The sequence below is a fragment of the Lissotriton helveticus genome, chromosome 12 (genome assembly GCF_964261635.1).
Source record: "Lissotriton helveticus chromosome 12, aLisHel1.1, whole genome shotgun sequence".
Lineage (NCBI taxonomy): Eukaryota > Metazoa > Chordata > Amphibia > Caudata > Salamandridae > Lissotriton > Lissotriton helveticus.
The window spans coordinates 234,307,393-234,332,572 of record NC_136073.1 but is presented as its reverse complement, the minus strand read 5'-3'; the positions used below and the strand labels follow the sequence as shown (position 1 = coordinate 234,332,572).

General features: G+C 43.6%; 1 protein-coding gene across 1 annotated transcript in view; it reads right to left on the bottom strand.

The window, feature by feature from the left end:
* CTU2 (cytosolic thiouridylase subunit 2) overlaps nt 1-25,180 on the bottom strand; it is a 165,356-nt gene that overhangs the window by 58,571 nt on the left and 81,605 nt on the right. The window contains exons 9-11 of the mRNA XM_078671173.1: nt 24,922-25,053; nt 23,323-23,414; nt 11,604-11,704 (exon numbers count right to left, since the gene is read on the bottom strand). Coding sequence (XP_078527299.1) covers nt 11,604-11,704; nt 23,323-23,414; nt 24,922-25,053 — 325 coding nt within the window. The remainder of the gene's footprint in view (nt 1-11,603; nt 11,705-23,322; nt 23,415-24,921; nt 25,054-25,180) is intronic.

Sequence of the window (25,180 nt, the reverse complement as noted above, 5' to 3'; positions counted from 1 at the left end):
CATATGGCCATGTCTGAACTGGGGTGGCAGAGCGGGCTAAAGAACGGTGATGGATTAAACCTAGATCTGCTGACTGGGTGTGAGTGTTTCAGATGCTCCGTCCATCACCACCCCCTTTTGTACCGCAAAGGCAGAAGACCAGCACAGTATTAAAAAGGGCTTGAAGACTATCTTGTTTCAGCAGGAGTTCACCATCATTTAATCTTCAGGTCTGACCCACACTAGAGCCCATCCAAGAAAAAGCAGTGGAGGGATGTGGTTTGAGTCAACTGCACACACTACATCAGCTTAGTAAATGGAAGGCAGTGCGCTTAAAACACATATGCAGGGAAAGGATAGGATTTGGGATGTACAGTGACAATAAAATTAAAGGTGGGCATGATTTATGTTAGTTATTGTTATATCCTACATAATTATTTAACATGTATTCCAGCCTTGCTGCCACTAGCTGCTCAGCCAGAGTGTATCTTGGTCTTAGAATGTTGGTGTGCCTGTGATGCGTGGAATGCCTGGGTGTCTGAGTGGGGTGAATGTGGCAGTTGGAGATGGGCTGAGCAGCTAGGGAGGCTGCTCCTGGTGGGGCTGGTACCACACTAGGCTGGCTGGAGTCATCTAATATGTAATCTGATCTGAAGACTGAATAAACTAGTCTTGAACATACTACCTGACTCCTGGTGTCTTTCCACTAAGGACACAACAGTTATCTATTCACATAGTACTTTATGACCATATCAAGTGAATTCGGGCATCATGCCAGTGATTTTAAACAGTATTTTATGACTCCTTTGTGCATGTTTAAACACTTTACAGAGGTGAACAACCTTCACCACAAAACCGTCACCCCGCATTTTGATACAATGTGGTTGTTACCACGGCTGCATTGTAATAACGCATGCCATTACCCCGAAAGTCTTAACAACGACTTGCGGAGGGGGAGGGGAGAGAAGGTATTGGATTTAAAATCCAACACCTTCCCTACCGTCCGCACAGACTTGCGTTGGAATAGTAAATTATACTATTCCAACATCCATCGCCTCCCTCGACATGTCGTTGTTAAGGCTTTCGGGTAATGGCATGCGTTGTTACAACGCGGTTGTGGTAAAGGACCGCGTTGTAACAACAAGCAGGGTGCCAGGCTTTGGGAAAAACAGGCATATTTCTTTACAGAGGCACCTTGTTGTATACACTCAACCACAGTATTCTGTTCAATGGTCCAAGAGGGCTCAATCAAGGCGCTTAACCCCGCCTGTAGACTTTAAATCATGTTGATATCATATGGTCTGAGCCACAAGCCAATTTGTGTAAACAATAGTCTTTCTTCACTTGCATAGCAATCCTGTACAATACAAGACTAGGCGTGGCCATTCTGTTTTGACGCAAATAACTTCTTTTAGAAGCAAAGAAACCTGTAGGTTCTTTGCATGTTGATTTTGTTATACATTCTCCCACCAAACTATATCTTTGCAGCAATTAAAAGTAAATGATTAAACAAGAAGTTGTGCGCTTTCAGACATGAATTCAACCACTTTGTTTTTGTTAAATGTTTGACCATATTGCATGGCATCAATAACAGTAATGATGACCATATGCTTGTCCACAATGACCCCAATGTGCATAAGTAGATATTTGTTAATACAGTAATCATACAAAATTGCTCGCCTAATGGCTTACAAGGGTCCCGCTTTCATGGCTCAGCCCTGTTTCACTGTTCAACAATGGTCATGCTTAAACTGCTGAAGAATCAAACATGGGCAAGTCTGAATTTTATAAGGGTGCCCAGTTGCAGATTACCACTGTTCTTTAGCACTTGTACAGGGCATGATCTAATATTAGTAGGGTGTCACTCAGGACTTTTGGTTCCACACAGAAGTCTCGCACAACATTTTCATCACAGCCCAGAGCTTGACCTGTTTTTGTGGATTGTGCATGGTGATGATGTCAGCTTTAGTAAGTTAATGGCCTTTTGGTGAGTGAGTCTAGAGGGCTTTATCAAAATGCTTTCATAGTTCCTCAGGTGGTACTAGTACACATTGCCTGAACCACTGCTTATTAGTAACTGACGGAAGCAAGTGATGTTTGCCATAATATCCAGTTAAACCCACATCAGGGCTGTATTCAAAGCTCATTCTGGATTTTCGCTGTTTTAAGTGGTTCATGGTACGTGTTGGTGGGCAGTGCTGCTGTGAGCACTTTGACACTCAATTACACATCACGCATTACTGTGCTGTTTGTTTGCATAGAGCGCTTTCTAAAAATGTTCTGAAGAAGGTCGAGTCATTGTTCAGTATTGCAGGGGCCCCATGACAGACACTTAAGGATTATCCGAGGGGTTTTGAATGTGTAAAATGTATTATTTTATGTGAAGTGCTGGATGAACCTGTAGAGCATCTTGGGGAAGGACATAGATTTGACGTTCAACTACAAAACAACAGTAAATAGCAGCCAATTACATTAAGACTATGCTTTGAATGTTAAGAGAAAGCAAATAAAACCGAGACGTGCCCTGGATCTGGCAGGTCAAAGTTCCCCAAATGCTTAACAGATTTTGAAAACCATTTTACTTCCTTTGATTAAAAATATGTTTAGTGTATTTTTTTTTAAGCCACCATTTATAGGTATTTAATTGCCAGGCATGTTGCCACACGTATGACTCTGCAGCACCCGAAATGTTCAATAGCTTCTCCAGACAGTTTAATGGTTTCCAGACATGAATATAATGTTTGCAAGTTGTAATCTGTAGGCAACAGTTTGAAAATAGCTGATGTTTTCATATTGATAAGAATAGGTGTTGAAGGTTTGCTCTGTGTGGCCAGAGGTCTATCCAAGATTTTGACTTACTAATTGGATTATTTGGCATGTGAACTCCTCGTTAAGTTTGGCATGTGTGCCTTGACTGAAGGCTTTGGGTAATTCTGTAGCGTACAGATACCACTCACTGGCTGATCTGGAATGTGTTCACCAGGCGTTACAAATTCTGTTTCTGTTGTATGTTGGTGTGGGGAGAATGCACAGGCGTGTCCTATTGTGGACATCATAATGCAGAAAGCTATAGACTGTGTAAAAATGTTCTTGTGCAAAGTTTAGGGAATAATGCTAACCACTGCCGGGTCAATCCTGTAAAACACTGTTCCCACCCCTTGAAGCTTTCCCTTGAATCGTGGACTCTATAGGCTACTCTGAGGAAAGGGAAGCTGGTCACTTACTGATCCCAAAGGGTCCATATATCCAGGCTACTGCTTTCAAATAACTCTCCAAAACCTGCTACGTGGAAAAGGTCCTAGGAACAGAGTTTGCTGCACTGGTCTAGTTGACATCTGGATCTGGTCCCTATTGAAAGTGAAGAGAGAGAAGGCTTTAAATTGAATATATAGCTTCCATAAGCTGAAAAGCAAAACTATTTGCTACCAGTGACTCCATTTAAATCATCGGCACTAAAGGAAAGTAGGATCTGCTTTCATGGTTACCCCCACTTTTGCTGGTGTAAATTTGTTTTCTGACCAGTCTGACTGGGATCCTGCTAACCAGGGTCCCAGTCTCTGTGCTTCCTCCCTAAATTGGACCATGGTGAGTACTCAGGTACCTTCCAAATTGGCTACTGGATTAACCTCGTAAGTCCCTAGTATATGGTACTAAGGTACCCAGGGCATAGGTACACCTGGGGTCTCCCACAGCCTGAAGCATGTATTATGCCATCCATGGGAGAACACTCAAAATTTGACTACAGGCCTGCCATTGCAGCCTGTGTAAGCTGGTCTAGCATCACTTACGACAGATATAGGTTTTCTTATATCTGAGGGAACTACATTTAAAAACTATAAGTCACCCCTAAAGCAGGCCGTACAATCCTGAAGGCAAAGTGCTTGGTTATAAGTGTGAGGGGAGCCCCTGCATGAGCAGGACACCCCTACAAACACTGGAGTCCATCAACCATTACGATATATTGAGTGACCAGCGCGATATTACGCAATGTTTAACTCTAAACTGGCTGTAACGCACCTTGGCAAGTTTGGTATCAAGCATGTTGAAATCATACCCCAAAACTGTAAACCGGTGTTGGAGGTAGGATTCCATGCACTGTGGGGCTCCTCCGGGAAGCCCTCCGTGCTCCTGGTACCAGTCTTTCAGAGTCTGAGAGCAAGCTAGGGCCGCTCCCAACCACAGACCTGATTCTGCCCTCCTGCTGCAGAGCCCAGCTCGAGCAGGGGAAGGCAGGACAACAGGTTTTCTGCCACAGGGAGGTGTGACCACCTCCCAGACAGGACTTAGTGTATTGGGCCAGGGTGGGGGTGCTGGACAGCGCCACTAGACTGCTTTGAAGGGCAGGTTTGGTGCTCGCCTTGCCTACTCCAGTTGGAACCAGTTCAGGGAGTCATTGGCTCCTGCTCTGGTGAGAAATTGGACAAAGGACATGGGAGTATCCACCCCACTGCCCGGGCCCTCCTCTGGGAGGAACCCCTGAATCGTCCCAACACTTTCCTTAGGGTACTTAAGGGTTTACCTATGGGTGGTTCTTCAGATTCGTCGTGGGACAAGATTCAGATCCGAAACCAGTTAGTCTTGAACAATCTGGGCACTTTGGACTTCGTTGGACTTCGCTTTGGGAACAGAGTCTGCACCAGGAAGACTCCTGCGGCTCCTGGTCTCATCGTCCTGCCAGTCTTCTGCATAGACTGTGCTTGTGCACCATACAGGTTCTTCACCAGGCCTGTGGACATCCAAGACACCTGAAGGAATCTCCTTTGGAGTGAAGGAGTCACTCCCCTGCATCTGAGGGCACAGCAACGAAGCTGACCAGTCTGCTGTTCCTGAGCTCCAACGGACTCCGAAATGTTCAGCAACACAGGTGGTGGTTCTGCAACTCCCTCGAGGCCTCCTACAGGCACTATGAAATGGAATATCTAATTCTACAGATCATCACTTAAAAGTAAATAGAAAATATAAGGTTAACTAAAGATGCTGGATTTGCAGCGCCTCTATGCTCTGAGGCAACAGCGTCACTATACTGACAAAGGGCACAATGCAGTCTTGGGAATATACCAGAGCACAATGTATGAAAAATATAACTTTATGCTAAATTTGACCCCAGTTTGCAATAACATCCTGGGAATTGAGAAAACACACTCCTAAGAACATACAAAGTTACAAAACCATATTAATGTACAACTTAAAAACGGGCTGGAAGCCGTACAGCTCAGGACCATACATTTTAAACAAAATATTGCAGAATGAACAACAAAAAATGCCTTAACCAGCTTAGTGAACTATGATCACATGAAATAGCGTAAAGGGACAGGAGGATCTGCTCAAAGATACCAGTTTACTGAAAACCATAAACTGCCTGTCTATTTCTCCACTTGTTAATCCAACTCACTGCTGAGCCCTGAGCCCATGACACAATAAGGTAGGAATTAGTACAATTCTTGCATGTACGCGATCCATTTATCCTACAGTTGCCTTCTCTTCATCACATTAAACACTACGGTTCAATAAATAATGAAAATGCCCCTTTGAGTATTCACTGTATAAGTCTCTGAGCAAAAGAAAGCATGAGTGACTAAGCGGAAAGTTTGAAGTCTGTCACCACGGTTCGTGAGGGAACGAAGTTTCATGTTCAGTGGTTGTCAGGTTAAGAGGGGCCAACAGTGGCATTGTGAGCTAGCTGTTCCAAGGGACAATATATCCCACGATGGTGCATGGAATCAGTCTGGCACCATCCTCAATTTATGTTGTCCGCAAACGTGCAGTTCCTGCTGATTAGTGGAAACTACAAAAAGGCGCCTAAGTGAACCTTATGCACAACATGGAAATACTTCTCACATAGAGCCAATAGAAAGACAACACTTTTCCAACCTCACACCCTCCAAAGTGTTGCATGCAGCCCCTGTATTCAAGCGCTTCAGCATCCCACACAGATTTTAAGAACTACCTTGGGTGACTGTGTAGTGTTTCAACACCCAATACACTACTTTAATGAGGTTGTGCCTTTAATCACCTGAGAACAAAGTTTGGTGTTGCTATATGACTGAATATCTAATCATATCGACACCTCATAAACCGGTTTACAGCTATCGGCACTTTACTATTAGTTATTTGCTTTTAAAATACTGACTGCATTCATTTGGATGGGGATGCATGTTTATTGAAAAAGCTAATGACAAGAAGTATCTGGTGGAGATAGGAGACAAATTTGTCGCTGGCAATTGTTTAAAAATATGAAATATGGGCATTTTTGAGAAAAGCCAAATAGCTCTTTTTTTGGGGGGGGGTGGGGGGGGGACCACCATTTTAGTCTTATAAGTGGCAACGATGAGTAGTCAATCTTGGGTGACGGTCTAGTGTTTCCACACACAGTACACTACCTAATGAGGCCCGCAGTGCATACGTGCAGTGGATACAAACTACTTCTGCCAGAATACAGAACAGATACAAGTGTCTCTGGCAGCTCAGAGACACCAAACTATAGAGGACATAACGACCAACACAAATATCGGTTCATTCGCGGAATGTAATTACCTTACAAATGGTGATTTTCTTCTGCTATTAAAACAATGCAGACCCTCGGGATCCCCAATTGACCCGCCACCAGCAAAGTTTCACAAGAATATTTAGCTGGGCTACATTAATAGTGAACGCATCACTGAAGGAAAGTATTGTTCATGATACACTAAAAACAGCTGTGGTGTCTCCATAACTAAAAAAGACTGGAAATACTCTCAAACCACAGACTAGTCTCTCAATTGCTGTTCCTTAGCAAAATCTTGGAAACAGCAGCTATTCTGCAAATTTCGAGCTATGTGATTGGCAAGAATCTCCTGCACCTAGCACAGATGGGTTTCCGAAAAGGACATAGAACAGAACTGATGATCATATAAGCACTAGATGAGCTAAGAGGTGTGGCAGATGAAGATACACCCGCAGCTCTGATACCGCTCAAGTCAACGGTGAACTTCGGCACTGTACACAACGCTACGCTCCTGACCACGCTTGGAAAGAAAGGGATAAGAGGAACAGCTCTAAAAAGGTTATTAAATCTTCTACACTGTCAAGAGAAAGTGCAATGCTGGAAGAGTTCGAACTGTCTAAAGCTTAATGGCTCAAAAACAAACAAAATGGTGAAACTGATGACAACTCCTACCATCTACTTTTTGGCAAGAGAGTCTAAGACCTCCTCCAGTGTTAATGCCAATAGTTAAAAACGTGGGTGTTAAAAATGATTTTGTACTGGCTATCAGAACAAGTATCCATAGTAACTGACACCAGCCTATTTCAACTACGCTCTCATAAACAACTGCTCCATCAGTTTACCCCTGCTCAAGGGTTCACTAGTCTCAAATGCATTTGTATCATCTTGTTTGGATTACTGTAACTATTTACCTAAGCCTACTAGCTTATCTTGTTAAAAACTACAATTGATCCAGAATTTCACAGCAAAACTGGCTACTAGGGCACAGAGCAGCTTCCACATTTCTCAAGTTTTGCCAAAACGTATTCTCTGCCATAAAGGAAGTTCCATTTAAATCTCTCTTCTTAGTACATAAAGTGGTATACCAACCAAGTCTTTGACCTCTCAGATCCCACTTTAACCCACAGCGTGTGGCTTGCTGAGTTCAGCCTCCAAGATGAACCTGATATTCCCAAAAGTTAACTGCAAGTCAGTTTGTGGCAGAGCCATTTCAGCAATCAGAAATTTAGGAAAAGGCTGAAGACCGGGTTTTTCCTAGGCTTAATTGAAAAAAATCCAAATAACAGCTGCAAGTCTGTTTATTGATATTGATATGTTTTATAAAGTGCACAAATACCAATGACGTCTTGGCGCGGATATGACCTACCGACTAATAGCATCTCAATTTAAGATTCTGATTCAGAAGTTTATGACATGCTTTCAGCGGGGATTTTAACTGCAAGTTCGAGCCTGTCGTGGGCCTAGAAACCCTCCTAGAAGAAAATAAGGCAAGAGGTATTCCACCTTTGGAAGCTGGACCCTCTGTTCCATGCATAATGGTGGCAATACAAAGTGTCCGATTGGTCTCAGGGCAAGGATTGAGGGCAGGCAATGGCAGGCTGGCAGACAGCCCGAATGCATCCACACACAAAAGAGGCAATACCAAGACTAAAATCGACAATATATTAGTGAGTATTAGCCTATGGGGTAACCCAATTGATTTAAAAATAGAGCCAAGAGATGACAGGGATCATTTCCCTCTGTACTTGTCAATGGAGGGAACATATTCCGAAACCTGGACTCTGGGGACAAAGCTCTACCAAGAGTAACTCTCCTCTAAACCCACTGATTAGCACTAAAATGGTCTTCCATTATTGGAAACTCCGAAGCCACAGGAAAGATCTACAACACCTTTACAGATGTATTAGCTCCTTATACAAATTCGGCCTCATGTGAGATCGCTATTGTGCAAATACACTGCATTTTGGCTGAGAAACTAACAATCCTCTTGGGTAAAATTCCTCTTGAGCATAAGTCATTCAACACCATTAAATATTCCTCACATAATCCCTGGTTCACCAAGGACTGCTGTGTAACTGCTGTGTAGCAAAGCATCTACTGATGGCGGCTGTTCGGTCCAACAACATAGAAAGTATAAGAGCTAGAAGGAAAAACTATAAGAAACAATAAGTGCAGGCAAAAAACGACTGGGAGGACAGCAATTGGAATGGATTAAGGCAGCAAAAAATAAGGATCATATGGGATTTTGGAAACTATTAGCACAGGGAAATAAAACAGGGAACTCCAGTCTGGATCACTATCTGGACCCAGGCACCTGGTGCAGTAACTTTTCAGCTTCATATTCGGATGCTGCAGATCCAGTAAAAACTGCTAATCCTACGAAGGGTATAAGTCATGAGGGAGTTGACTGGCATGGACTGAACAGCACCCCTTATTTCACACTAGATGATACAGTGGCAGCAGGGGAAAGCTCAAGGTCCGGATAAGTTCCCAGGAGACCTGCTGAGGCATGATAGTATGGTCTGGGCACCCTATATAAATTTACTCTGCAATGCACTGGCTGCAGGAGCAACAATACCTTAATCATGGAATGGGGCCGAAATAATTCCCATTTTTAAGAAGGGGAATCACCAAGACCCTGCTAACTACAGGCCAATAAGCCTAATAGACACTCTACAGAAGATCTATGTAAAACAGATCCTATTTAAGCTTAATAACTGGCTAGAGGAAAATAATATTCTGTCTCAATACCAAGCTGGGTTTAGAGCTAGAACTAGTACAATCGGCCAGGTCTTCAGATTATTGTGTATAGTATGGAAGTATACTAAACTTAAGGGAGGACATATGTACATAACCTGTATAGATCTTAAGGCTGCTTTTGATCTCATTCCTAGGAGAGCATTGTGGAACTCCTTAAAAATCCAGGGAGTTCCCGATGACCTTCTGATTCAAATAGTACACCTCCACAAAGATAACTACGCAAAAGTGAGTGGGGGACCCCGGTCGAACTTACTGAGGCAATTCCATTAAAAAGAGGAGTAAGACAGGGATATGTACTGGCACCCAACCCCTTCTCATTATATGTAAATGATGTTGTACAACATCTTCAGGGTTGTAAGCACGTTTCACCAAAGTTAGGAGGGGTGCCAGTACCTGCCCTACTCTTTGCAGATGACACCATTTTAATATCCCAAATGCCTAAGGGATTGCAAAACCTTTAGACTGCTTTAGTGAGTCCTGCATGGAAAAATGTCCCGAAATAAATTCAAACAAAACCAAATACATGGCCCTAAATCCGCACAAATCTTTTAAGGAAAATATCATTGTTGGAAAACAAAAACTGGAATATGTGCCAATTTTAATTACCTAGGTATTATATTACCCTTGATACTAAATTGTCATGGAAACCTCAGATGCTTAAATGCAAGTCTATTTTGATTCAAAATTCCATGGCAATTGTGAAAAAGCAACAGGAAAGTATGTCTGAAGCAGTGTCACCTGCCTTGAAAGTTTACAAGTGTAGGGCGCAAGGAGCAACCCTCAAAGGTACAGAACTTTGAGGCATTATTAGTCAGAATACGCTTACCGTGGAACAGAATAAATTCATAAGGATGCTGTTGTAGGTCCCAGTACGCACACCTACGGTCCCCATTATCCAATATAGAAATCTCAGGTGAATCGAGCCCCAAGCCATTCTAAGACCCTGGTCGCTTTGGAACTGTCTGTGGATCATATAAGAGTTCAAATACTATATAGAGGGGTTAATTGAGATATTGAGACGTAATTACAACGTTACACTTCCTTGGCTTCGGCATGTACACAGTTGGTTTCTCAATCTAGGCTTAAACAGTTATTGGGATGATCCCTAACCATCTTTCAAAAACAATCTTGAAAAACATCTTCTGGTTGTACACTCAGGATAGTCTGCATTCTAGTACAAAAGTAGGAAGGTTGACTATGCAGTTTTATCTATAAAACTAGTCCGTTCATTTGAAATATACATCGATTAAAAACAACCCCATTTAGCCAAGTCCCTGTATACGAAGTTCCGCTTTGATGTTTTACAGATCTAATTCAATACATCAAAGTGGTCGTACAATAATATCAATGACAGAGAGGCTATCTGTACCTTATGTACACAAAATGCTGTAGAACATGACCCACATATATAATTTTTTCCCCAGCATATACAATCCCTATGGAAAAAGGGGATAAAACCAATTTGTCTTAACATGGGAATTAGGTCACACTTGGGAGCGCTAAGAATTTTAAAAAGAGATACATCCCAGAAAATCGTTTTTAGTCTTAGTAGATATTTATTCGCCATAAATTTAGTAGGCAAGAGAAAGGGACTGGAATTTTAACATTAATTTCCATTTTAAATGTTGGTTTTAGTATTGCATGCTGTATGTAGTTGCTTGTTCATATATTTGAAAGTGGACAATGTGGACAATGCATTTGCACTCTATAATTTTGTGAATGATCCTGCACTTTATTGTTCTTAAATTGAAAGGATAGTTAGTATTAAAATTCATAAGCAAATTCCTACCCGAAAAGGGAGTAAGTGATCGATGCATTTGCACCATATCAACTTTTGGCTGATTTTGACATTTATTGCCTGAAAATTGAAGGGGCATTATAGTACTAATATCCATAAGTAATGCCACATATATCTTGATTTTAACACATTTTTAAATAGCTGTTAGGTATTCAGTTAGGACTCAATATGTGTAGGATTGTAAGATCATACTGTACTATACATTCGACTTGACCTGTGTTTAAATGTATTAATCTGTATCCTTGATGTGTTTTTTAAATAGAATAAAGATTTGTGACTGACTCATGTGTTTTATTAAGCGCACAAATGCCAATGGCATCTTGGTGGTCATATGACCTACTGACTAATTGCATCTCGATTTAAGAATCTGAATCAGAAGTTTAGGACATGTTTTCAGAGCCATGATACTCCAGTGGTGTGATAGATGCGCTTTATAAAATAAACAAACAAACATAAGCACACATAATATTGCATGTGCTTAATACAAAGGATCATAGTGCATTTGTTGAATACTATTATGAGCCGTAGGACACAGGTAACTTGAGGAGAGCACTGTATAGAGTAGATGATGAAAATACATACCAAAATGAGTGTCCAGAGAACACATGCAAAGAAGACAACGGTCCACTACATCAGCAGAGGCAGCTGGTCCTCTGGGAGTGACACCAAGCTTCTCACTAGTCCTAAAAGAAAAGCATAGAATAAAGACCAAGTTAAACTTAAAGAGGAGAAACTGGCCTTTTCAAAACCTGTTTCTATCACCCGAGAGATCTAGTCTTCTTAGACGGTGCTGGTCCTTTTGCTTACTACATAATACTGCTCTTCACTTATCGCCTCACCTCTGTGATCAGGTGACAAGCAGAACCGTCTCAAGGAAAAGCCCAAATTCTGGTTCAACAGATTCGTAATGAATGCATGTTGTGATGAAGAACAAATGTGTGTCAGATGCAGCTGCAACCATGCAGGGAGGTTGCAAGGACCTAACTTATAGTGGTGCCTTCACCGCTCACTGAAGGGTGGTAGTCTCCCAAGCTGCTTGTGAGTTACCCCAATACATACAACCACCTAGCTGCTGAGGGCAATGCACGACATCTCCATCACACACCTAATTCTTCAGTATCTTTGTAATGCCTCTCTTCATTCAACATGGACGTTGCAAGCACAACAGAAGCTCGCTAGTATTGCTTTTTGTGGCAAGACAGAAAATGTTGTATGCTACCATAAACAAGGCAAGCTGTACAGACTAATTTTCAGGGCATGCAGTGACACCCTGTGGTTCAGGAGATCTTAAAGGAGGAGCTGTTAAGCAGTATTCTTAAGGAAAGCAGCCAGCAACAAATAAGGACCTTTTTGATTAGTTTCCTGCGATTGCTCATTCGAGAAGCTATACAACAAAGCTGGCAAAATCAGGCAGCAAACCTGAACATTTACAAGTATAGCCTTAGTGCAGTAGTCATAGAAGCATGTATCTAGCAAATGAGTTATGAAGAGAAATTAAAGCTTTCCTCAGAATGCTCTTCATATAAATGGGAAGATCTGAACCTAGATACACCTAACCACTTGACAATCAGTGTGCCTAATTAACATGGAAGTGATATGGTGTCTTTATTGGATTGAGGATGGCTCAAGTCCTCTTGGTATAAATCCTGTGCAATCTACTGATATCATAGTAAGACATCTCAACATAAGAATTTGTCCAATCCATTCTGAAAACAATTGTAGGTCTAATCTAAGATTATATTTGTCTGGGGGGGAACATGGCGGCCAGAGCTCGGGGGAACATGGCGGCCAGAAGCTAACAGCCACGGCGGAGCTCGGCTGGCGTGGAATGCCTGGTCCGGAACTATAGCGGCTAGCGGTTGGCCTTGCAAAGCTTTTTTCCTCTAAAAATGTATTTTTTAAATATCTGATCCCCATTTTGCGGATATTTGAGTTTGAGCAGTTTTCCCTACCTTGAGCATCTTGGCAAAGTACACCAGTTATACTACTGACGTTTTTTTTAGCAGAAGACAAGGTAAGGTCTCGAAACTCCCTTCAGGGGGCATGCCCGTCTCACCTACCGCCTTGTCTCCTTCTCTCCTTAAGGTGAATAAGGATGCAGTAGCTCAGCAGACTAATATCGCGGGGGCTGGAGGCCCTTCTGAAATATCTACAGTACCGAGTAGTGCTGCAGGTACGGTGGAGACTGCATATTTACGGCAAGAGCACAAGAATTGCATGGAGAAGCGAGAGTGCAGTGTTTCCAGCAGTGACCCCAACTGTGCCACCACAGCACAGTTATCGGAGACTGCCATCTGTCGTTATACCCTACGAAGCAGGGCTCCTAATACTATGTCAGTCTGGCCTAAACGCTCTGTAATTTCGCCCCCAGTCACAGAAGTTAAGGCTGTTACTAGGCAGGGAAAGGTGTGCCATACTGCGGAGAGTACACCTCCTGGTAAGGGAAGAGGCAGAAAAAAAGCGAAAGGGGGCCTTTACACTAAACTTAGAATTACGCCATCGTGAAATCGTACTATAATGTTCTATCTACTACCTCCTCTGATAGGGGGCAGGATAAAAACGTTACAATGGTTACTATCTCTGCTACTACTACTGTTACTGCTTTATCTGGCCCCATCGCCACTGTAGAAAATCCCCAACCCTCTTCTAGTTCCTTTATTAAAGCAACAGGCGAGGAGAGTGTACTGCCAGACCAGCTAGACCAGCAGGTAGATGTGCATCAGTCAGTGGAGATATCAAACTGCTTCTCAGCACTAGATACCCAGGAAAATGACCAGGGAAATGATTCTAGAACTGTTATGGTGAAGGGGAAAGAGGCTATCTTACTTATTACATCTGGGCCTCAATTGGCCGGGTCATCTACCCCACTCTTACCCCAGACATCGACTTCGCCTGGGTAGTTGGCCGATATCTTGTTAAGCCTGAACGAGGACATCGGGAGAAGATTCACAATCTCAGAGGCTAATCAAGTTGCTATTCAGGCTTCATGTGAGCTACTGGCGGAGAAAATTGAAGAGGTCTCACTGAGAACAGATGCTCTTGAGGCATAGATCCCTAAGATTAAGGATGCCTTACATTCCTCCTCAGCCACGCTGGACAAGCTGGTCCAACAAAACAGGGAACTGAAGGATGACATTGAGCGCCTAGAAAATCATTCCAGGAAAAACAGCGTGAAAATCTTAACTGTCCCTGAGGATCTGGAAGGGGAGGACATCAAGAGCTTTGTGATGTCTCTCTTGAAAGCAACTATCCTAAAGGATTCTTTGGATTTGATCACTGATATTCAAAGGGTCCATCGCGATTCGTATAGGAGAAAACCTGGAAAAGAACGCCCAAGGAAGATTCTGATGAACTTCCTTTCTTATGCCATTAAAGAGAGAATTCTGTCTTTGGCCTTGAAAGCCAGTCAACTTAAGTGCAATTCCTTTTCTAGCCCATTTTCATTTTCCATCCGCTCTGATGTTTCTCACATTACTGCCACAAAGCAGTGGGAGTTAGGCAAAAGGAAGACAATTTTGAATTCATTGGGGGCCAAGACTCAGTTAAGATTCCCTGCATCCCTTAGGATCATGTGGAATAATCATATGTACAATATGCGTCAAACAGAGGAAGTTGATGCTCTAATAGACTAGATTAGAAGTGGGGTATAATTATAATGGGGCGCGTATGGTATTTAATTGGATTAACAAGTTAAAAACATTTTTTTTTTTTTTTAAAAAGAGGAAAAATGTACTACGTAGTTAATTGCCGCTGCCGCCCTGGTGGGATAAGCCCTTTTTCTTTTTGCATTGTGTAATTATGTTACGGCCACGTATGGGGGGGGGTTCCTGTCCAAAGGGCGTATGCTCAGAGGAGAAGGGAGGGTTCCCCAGGGTTGTGAGGGGTTGATGGAGTCACTTTGGGGAGGGGGGGGGGGGGGGGAAGAGTGAGGGATTAATGGAGGGAGAGGGAGCACTGGTGGGATTGCAGTGGGAAAAAATATAAAAAACGTCCTCATTCTCTATTTTGCTTTGAGATGTAAGCCACTTTTGGAGGGTCCAGTTAAGGAATGGGCGGTCGGAAGATCCTGTAAATTATGACGACCATTAAGATAAGGTTGATCTCGTGGAACGTCAATGGGCTCCGATGTCCGCGGAGACAAAGGCTGGTCATGAAATTCTTAGAACAATCTTCAGCCCAGGTGTGTCCCCTACAAGAGACTCACCTAAGCTTTCTGGAATGTAAGGCTGTCTTTGGAAAAGATGGGTCGAACATTTTTGTTGCTCTGAGCAGACCATAATAAGGGGGTTGCGGTCTTAATTAGATCTGGCAGTGGTGGTACCATTAAGCTAACTTCAACCAATCAATCTGGTAGATGGATAATGGTACATGTGGCCATTGGGGGGGGCGATCTTGCCATGGTGTCCTATTATGGCCCCAATGTTGACGACCCAGCCTTTCTGCACAGAGTACAGACCAAATTAGTAGATGTCACCATCCCGGTAATAATCGGTGGAGATTTAAATGTTCTCCTCAATCCTCTCCAAGATAGGTCAAACTACAGTCAGTATGTAGCTGCCCCCGCACTCATCGGGCAATGATTAACATGTTCCACGAGCTTGGACTGGTAGACGCTTGGAGGGCTAAGAAGGGCATAAAACAAGGCTTTACGTTTTTTAGTAAGAAACACGGCCACTCTTCTAGAATCGATTATATTCTCACGGACAGATCGGGCCTGGAGAATTTAGTAGATATTTCTATTCTCCCAAGCATTCTATCTAACCACGCTCCAATCACCTTCTAATATCTAGGGAATAAGCTGAACCCCATCCCTAGGTGGACACTGAAAAGGGAAATGCTGTCTAAGCAAGAGATAATCAGTGCCATTAAAACCTCAACCACTGAGTATTTCCTTGATAACATTGATTCAACATCACTAGATTATATCTGGGACGCATTTAAGGCCCATATTCGCGGCCAGTTACATAGCTTGATATGTTCTAAGAACAAGGAAGAGACACTAGAATTCCAGACACTGGAAAGGGAGATATACATGTTGAAAGGAGTTAGGTTGAGCTGCCATCCTGACAATCTGACTCAAGTTCTTAGTGATTTGGAGCGCCTACGACTAGATTATAGAGGGAAGCTAGACCATAAAGTAAGAGCACAATGGTTAACTCATAATATGGAAAATTATGAATACGGCGACAAAGCAGAAGCCCTTTTGGCATGGAAAGTAAAGGCTGACCGAGTTAAGAATAATATCAATAAATTGATTGACAAATTAGGGACAAATTTCTCTTACTGGGAGATTTGAATTTACATCTCAATAACCCAGAGGATAAAAGAGCGGAGGAGTTCTGTAGGGACATCCAAGCACTTCAGCTGGAACTCAAGCTCTCCCGTCCCACACATCGCCAAGGCCACCTGCTGGACCCTGTATTTGCAAACTGGGGAGGGGTTCAGGTCTCCACAATTGAGCCGATCCCTTGGACAGACCACTATCTGGTTACATTTTCTATAAATAACGTAAAACCTATAAAGCAGAGTCAGCCACCCCTAAACTATCTAAGGAGGAAGTGGGTAAAATTCTCCTTGGAGGATTTTAACTCAGCACTGTCAAGGGAAGGCCAGCCGGGAGGTGCGGATGTAGAATCTGCTGTTTTTAACTTGAACAGGCGCATTACTGAGGCGTTAGATCAGACAGCGCCACTCTGCCGTACATCGGAGGGCGGCCGCAAGGAAAGATCTGCTCCCTGGTTCAATGGAGAGCTGCGGCGGACAAAGGCAGAGTGTAAGCGTGCTGAACGAGCCTGGAGGGTATCTTATGATGCTCAGGCCAGGGAATTGTTCTTAGCAAAAAGGAGGCTGCATCATAGACTGATTAAAAAGTCGAAGGCAGCCTTTTATGCAGGGAAAATTCTAGGGGCCAAAGACTCTGCTAAGGAGCTCTTCGGTATCTATAAGTCACTGACCACAATCGATGCGTCTGCTGACCCGAAGAGCTGTTCGATTGAAACATGTGACCGCATAGCTCACTATTTTTCCACCAAAGTCGAGAAAATTTACTCGACCTTCCCCAATCCTCCTATTATAGGGGTTGAGTGTGAAGCTACATCTGTGGCTAGGGAGATCCCAGGCTCATTTACCAATTTCACCACACCACCTCCTGAGGTGCTGGTCAGGACGTGCCTTTCGGTAAAATCTGGCTCCCCTATGGACCCGGTGTCTCCCAAACGGTTGGGGGACAGTTTGAGTGTCCTGGAGCCTTACATAAGGCACGTCTTGGATATCTCCTTCGAATCTGGCACACTTCCTGAGGGGTGGAAGCAGGCGGTGGTACTCCCCCTCCGAAAGAAACCTCACATTGGCTTTGAGGTGTTGGAAAATCTGAGGCCCATCTCACTCCTACCTTTTCTGTCCAAAGTGGCGGAGAAGGTGGTGAACACCCAAATTATGAAGCATGTAGAGGAGGTGGGTTTGCTTCACGATACGCAGTTTGGTTTCAGACCGCGGCACTCTACAGAGTCCGCCCTGCTCATGGCTACAGAACAACTGAGACAGGGCGTAGACGAGGGGCAAACCATGGCCTTGATCCTGCTTGACCTCAGCGCGGCATTCGACACTGTAGCACATTCCACCTTGCTGCAGTGTCTGAGCAAAGGGGGCATCGCTGGCACCGCGTTGAGGTGGATCCAGGACTTCCTCACAGGAAGGAGCTTTCGAGTGCGGCAGGGCGACCACTATTCCAAAGGGGTGCCGTTGGGTCAGGGCGTGCCGCAGGGCTCGTCCCTGAGCCCGACCCTTTTTAACCTATATGTGGCGCCCGTTGCATCGATTGTGGAGAGCTATGGCCTCCAATTGGTGACATACGCTGACGAAACGCAGCTGGTCATCTCCCTGTCGCACGCGCCCTGTCTTGCTGCGGATGGCTTCCAGTCGTGCATGAAAGATCTGGCCGATTGGATGGCCGCGAATTGCTTGAAGCTAAATGGCAGCAAGACAGAGGTGCTGGTGGTAGGGAGAGCCCAGTCGGCCTGGTCGTCAGCTTGGTGGCCATCCTGTCTTGGACCTACTCCCACCCCCTGTCAGGAGGCCAAAAATCTTGGTGTGTGGTTCGATGCGGCTCTTACCTTCGGGCCTCAGATCAATCGGGTAGTCGGAGTCTGTTTTGGGGTCTTGAAGAGAATGAAGAAGGTTTTAGACCTTCTGCCATTGGAAGCGCGTCAAACCTTAGTGCATGCCTTGGTGACCGCAAGGCTTGACTACGCGAACTTGCTGTACCTTGGGGCACCGAGTAAAAGCATTGCACGTCTTCAAGTGCTGCAGAATGCGGCGGCACGCCTGATTCTTAGGCTGCCCAAAAGGGCGCCCTCGAAGCTGGCTCTACGAAAACTCCACTGGCTTCCGGTAAAGAGCAGAGTGGAGTATAAAGCTCTCTGCACGTGTCATCGGATTTTGTATGGTAGGGCGCCCCGACCTTTGCAGAAATTGATCAAAGCCTATGAACCTCCTAGAGCACTTAGATCTGCGGGCGGAGGACTGCTGAGGACTCCCAGGGTAAAGAAAGCTCGGATGGGAGGCAGGTCCTTTAGGTACCTGGCCCCCAACCACTGGAACAAACTCCCAGTAGACCTACGCCTGGAACAAGCAGAAACGAGATTCCGAGCTAAGTTAAAAACCTACCTCTACACCAGATAACTTTGGCCTGCCAGTACTGTTTGCCCCTGTTTTTTTTGTTTCTCTCACCGTCAGCGCGGGGACACGCCGGTGTGCGTAACTCAGCGCTTTACAAATGCCCCTATTATTATTATTATTATTATTATTACGAGACTGGTGCGACCTCCTGCAACCAAGAGGTTATGCAAAGGTGTCTTCTTTCCATGTTTTCCGATCTGTATAAAGAGGAGACAACACCAAGCCCTGAGAGTACTCAAGAGTGGCTGCAAAATAAGGCCTTACCCACGTTGACAGGGGATGATCGGAACATTTTGGATGGCCCCATCACGGAAGAATAAATTAAGCTCCACATAAAAAAAGATTAAGAATAATAAAGCTGTAGGGACGGACGCTCTTCCAGGCGAAGTCTATAAAGCCCTTCAGCATGTAATAGTTCCCAGACTATGTGAACTTTTTAACTATATTTACAGCTCCGAAGGCAGGGTACCTCCATCATGGAAGGAGGCCACAATTGTTCTCATTTTAAAGCCGGGGAAGGATCCCCTTAAAGCCGACTCCTACAGACCAATCTCCCTGTTGAACGCGGATTATAAGATCTTTACCAGTATTTTGGCAGGGGGGTTGGTCAAGATAGTCCCGCAGCTGATCAATGTGGATCAAAAGGGCTTCATTCCAGGGAGGTTCATTCAGGAACAAACTTTGCAGCTAATAGGTAGCACCGATTTAGCGATGGCGCGGTCGGAACCCTTGGCAGTGGCTGCATATGATGCAGCCAAGGCGTTCGATCGCGTCAATTGGGTCTTCCTTTGGGAGACTCTAAAAATGATGGGATTTGGCTTAACATTTATACAAACCCTCATTAGATGCTACGAGGGCGCCTCTGCAGTCATTCTCCTGAATGGCTCATCGACATCAAGTTTCAGTATAAAAAGGGGAACACGACAGGGGTGTCCTATCTCGCCCCTATTGTTCGACATCTACATCGAACCTCTCGCTCAAGCCTTTAGACTGGATGATGAAATTACTCCTTTCCAAGTCTCAGATTATAGGTGTAAATTAGCCTTATATGCAGACAATCTGCTGGTTTACACTAATAATCCAGCTGAGGTACTCCCTAAGGCGGAAGCTACCCTGAAGTAACTTGGTCTGTACTCTGGTACCTAGTCAACCCCTCCAAGGCTGAGGTAATGTGCTGAGGCATTGACAGCTGGACTGATAGCTGTAGCAAGGAGCTCAGGTATTTGGGGATAACTATAGTACAAGATCTAGTCGATATTCCCCTAATAATTTTAAGGAAAGTGGCTAAGGAAATTGACCACCTTTTTTCTAGATGGCAGAATCTACCTCTTACCATATATGACCGGGTAAAGCTTGTCAAGATGGTCATTCTGCCTAAATTGACTTATTTATTCAGCACTATTCCCCTTGACTTCCCTGGTAAGCTCTTGAGTAAAATTCAAAGTAAAATAGGCAGCTTCATCTGGTCTAATAAAAACTCCAGGCTATCGTGGAAGAAGTTGAGACGGAGACTTTTAAAGGGCGGCTTAGCCCTTCCAGATGTGTCCTGGTACTCTTACCTTCCAGTTTAAAAACATACGCTGCTTACTTTCTAGTCCTGTTGAAACCAACTGGGGGAGGATTCTGAGCGTCATGGATAGTTTTGAGGGCAGGGGTGTCGAATTCCTTTATAAGTTTGGGGCTCCAAGGTTTTTCAAGAAGGTTCGCCTAAAAGTATTAAAATCAGCACTTAAAGTTTGGTATAAAGTCAGAGTGAGATGGGGGATGGGTTACTATTCGGGCTTTGCTCCAATCTGGGACTCCCCTGGACTGCCAGTGTGTCTAGAAGACAATTTAGCTTCCCCTATTAAGAAGGCAGGAATCACAGTCTGGTCTGACCTTATATCAACTGACGGAGTTCTTCCTTGGGAGGTTTTAAGATCTAAAATAGGTTGCTCCTTCTCTAGATTCAAATACTTGCAATTGTGTTCCTGGTTCTCAGCAGAGAAGGAGCATACAGGCGGGAATTGGGAGATTGAGTACAGACTTCAGAATGTAAAGCCAATAAAAAAGGAATTCGGATTTTGGTACAGGAGCCTACTGGTCGCTGATGATGTAGAGCTCACGCCCTCCCATCTAGTATGGAACTCATCTGTCCTAGGAGATACATCTGTTAATTTATATGCTTCATCCCTTCAAATCTTATACAAGTATGTTAAGCCAGCCTATCTCAAAAAGAATCACTTCTATGTTGTTAATAGATTGCATTATACACCTAAGAAAATTGCAAGATTTGCTCCCTGCTCGTCCCCCAAGTGCCCTAGATGTGAACTTGTTGAAGCAGATGATGTGCATATATTTTTTTAATGTGTCTCCTTGAGAGAATTCTGGCACAATGTGGAGTATGCTCTGGAAGGCATTTTTAAAGTTAAGTTGAAGTTAAATTTAGCTTTAGTTATTTTTGGCTTGGATAATGACCTTATAAGTCGGCTCCCTGGCGTGCAAGTGGGTCTATTTCTTTGTCTGATTTTAATTGCCCACATGGAGGTCTGCAAACTGTGGAAAGATACTAGACCCCCGCTGTACGAGAACTGGCTCGGTGTGGCATTGGGCATGGCTCGACTGGACCAGGGACACGTAAATTATAGCAATAAAAACATATGGTCATCACTGCTATCCTGGGGTACGGAAATGAGGCTGGTCTAAGGTCTCTATGGTCCAATGATTACCCCAAGCCTCGTACAAAGAAGCTGGCCTGGTTAACCTAAAGCCAATGGAATAACAGTGGCCCAGGGTCCCTAGGTCGGAATGTGCTTTTCATTGTTAGTTTTGCAGACGCTAATGGTGAGATGAGGACTACAAAAAAAAAAAGATTATATTTGTCTCCTACACCAACAGCAGCAGCTAAATTTTTGCTTTCCCAGACAGCCTGATCTCAGTTACCAGCTGCAGAAACAGCAGAAGATCAAAAGTACCGCAGAAGTGTCAGAAAATATGAAAGATTATCTAGTGCCAATGGTTCCTTGCGGCAGTAGCCTATAACTGGACAATCATTGCTCAACAATTGCCTTTTTCCTTTCTTAGAAATAAACGCTTCTACTCTAACTCTGTCACCCCTTTACTTGCACTGTTTTCGTTCTGGGCTTATTCTGTTCCTTAAACCACCACCTTATATATTTCACTACTACTTCTTTATTGTCAACATACTGATTGTAGCTAGCAACCTACATACCCCGACATGATTAGCCTGAGCACCACCGTTACGTTTAGTCTTTCCACTTTGTCTATCAGCCCGCCACTACACCTGTGACACTCCCCCATTTGAATTTAGTAAACGCGGCAAACGAAGGTTTCCCGCCGGCGTTTCTTTGGAGACAAGCATCGGACCAACGCACATTGACGAATTCTTTCAGGTCAGTTTCCATATCCTACGCGGTACAATGCGGTCCTTTAAACCACAGAGCTAACACCGTTTCGTGCACCCTTTCCCTTTTAGATTTTCACACAACTGCTTACAAGAAGCACGTAAGTGACACGCCACTTTTAACCTTCATGTATATAGGTAGACACACAGTATGATTTTCGCCACGCACTGTCAAAAGTATGCTCATTTGTTGATTGCTTTATTTTTTCTATTAATCAATAGTACATAGCGACTAGCATGTTTTGCACAATGTTTGATTTAGTATGGTTTTTGACACATTATTTACAATCATTCTAATGTATGCTTATATCATTGTTTTTAGTGTCAATTCCCTGATGAAGGGCATATTAATAATGCCCGAAATGCATTGGACACGCCTAAAAGACAGTGCTTAAGATTGCAATGTTGCAAATGAACACAAAATAAGTACAAACCAGTTTTGCAAAAAGAACTTTAATATGAAATAAATATAAACTGCAACAAACATTGAATGAAAGTCACCTTCTTGACCTAAGGAGGGACAATTATTTGTGTGCCAACGAAGGGATGAGACTAGAGACCCTCTAGCCTCACGTTCTAAGAAGCTTATTCTGTTGTAACCACATTATCCCTTTCACGGACATCCCAGTGGATGGATCTTGCTCTCAATACATCAGTCATTTGTTATAACTGGGAAGAAGGGACTGGATTACTGTGTGCAAGTATTAAAAGGGTCATAAACTTTGGAAATAGCCTGTTCCCATTGCTGGATATGTTCTCTTTAATAAAATGTTGTAAGATGAGATTTGATCCAGCGATTGCCTTGTTAGATGTGAGGCAATGGAAGGGTTTGTTTTTCTTTCTTACAGAGAAACTGGCCAACATTCAGATTTTTTAAATCAATTATAATGGCTACATAAATGTGCAAGGACACAATCATCCAGAGTATAAATCTCATCCATCACACATATCAGTATGACTACACCGAAAACTGCCCACTGCCTATGTCAAGGACACTGAATAAACTGTAAATGAAGCATGAATGCAAGTTGGTTTAACGTTGTGGTAGGGTGTACTCGGGATGTTCATTTACTGAAAAAATACCTCTTGCTCCTCAGATCTAAGTTCTTGGTAACCTAAAATAATGTATTATATCCTGAATGCCCAACGTGTGCAAACAGAACTGAAGTCACCCGCTAATAGAGTTGTCTCATTCTGTGAGGTGTCAAGGTCTTGCGTTACCTGTACACGGTGCTCACGGTGGATGGGAAGTCTGCCTGAAGGTTGGTCATGAAATCCTCGGTCAGTCGGTGTACGCTTGCCTTGGCAGAAGCCTGGAAAGGACACAGTGAAAGAAAAACACAATTAAAACCTGCTAATTGGAAAGTAACAGAACCAGTCTGGAACTCTCAGCCCTCAGACCATGTACGAAAAGAGGCTGAAAGCTCCTCTGTGGATTTAAAAGGTGCAGCAAACAGTAGGTATTGGTATATAAACGCCCTCTATCGCATGTTAAACAGGAAATAATTGTCTGCTCTCCCTCCCCTATATTTGTAAATGATGACCAAATGGTGCCATCGATACCAAGCAGGATCCACCATGGATTAAAAATCTGATATTGTATAGCACTTCCCATTTTTGGAAAATATATGCAAACTGAACGAAGAGGATATTCATTTACCCTTTCTCTCATAACATGGTTAGTGCTGCAAGTCTCTATAGAATCCCAGTGCTTCCATTTTCACAAACCAGAGCTTAGGTACTAGACCACTGCCATCCTATCTGATTAATCAACTGAAATGAAGTTAAGAGGAGTGCACAGAACACAAACACTAAGACAATTCACTGGCTTTCATTGACCCTTAAATAACCAAAGCCATTTCGGCTCAACTATGTAAACACTGCTGGGGCCAGACATCTCTTCATAATTCCTCATCACCAGTTGGCAAATGCGTACTGCAGTCACAGAAACCAACCCAAACTTAGCAATAGGAGCTGCTGCAGTGTTGAGGTTCAGCTGTATAATCCTTTGAGCTCTGCCATTCACAGCTCAGTAGTTACCCTGGCCTCATTCATCATTCCATTCCTGGAGTTGGGAAACACACTGCAATTATTGTTGGAAATGAGTTAGACTGCAGCCCACTTTGACAACCCAGACAACACCATTGTCAAAGCGGTCATCAGCTTAAATGATTGAATGTCTCATCTTGCCTATCTACCCGCCCTGAGTCTTGTGTTTCTGCATCTGTCTTGTGCTTCTGTTTAGTGCTTACGATCAGTTTTTCCTCACTCCTGCTGGCCTGTTTCTCTCATGTTCGCAAGTCCATCTTTTGCCCATTGCATGTTTGCGCTTGGTCTGCACCCTGCTAGTGAAATGCCTCTGTCGTGTTTTACTCTGCCACTGGTGTCTACCTCTTGTGTGTCAGAAGCTTGTATCTCTTTTTAAAAGGACACCATTTAAAGTTCTAAATGAGAAACGGGAAGCAGGAACAGCATTACAAATTCATTAAGAAAAAAAAAGATAGCCTCACAGATCCTCACAAGGCCAATAAACAAAAAGCCTGCTCCCTTCAACAAGCAATGAGCATGTGAAGAGATGGAAAATGGGATGTTCTACTGCCCAACTTTTAACACGGACAAGTTCCAAACGTGCCATTACTATGCTCCACTTTGTCCAAATTCACAGACTGTGGGATAATCGATCAAGCTGGTTCTCCAGGCTAGCAGCGACTGAAGCTCCAGTCAAAACACAATACATGCATGCACCGATAACAGGCAGACCTACATCTACACATGTGTATGGGAAAGGCTTTGGTTGAAAGTTTAACTGTTTGTTCTCACCTTGGTGTCCAGACTTGGGATAAAGATACTCTGCACACCAAACATGTGGTTGTAGTAGGAGATCTCCTTCAGTGAGTAGTCCCTCATGGGACGCACCACCACTACATCCCCATGGCGCTCATCGGAAAAACCCTGCAATCAAAAAAAGGAAGGAGTGAAATTGGATGCCATGGTCTTACCACAGAATATATCCCCATGTTTTAAATTATCAAGGGGCAGAAACATTTGGATTTATCTATAAAAACTTGTTTTTGTGTCA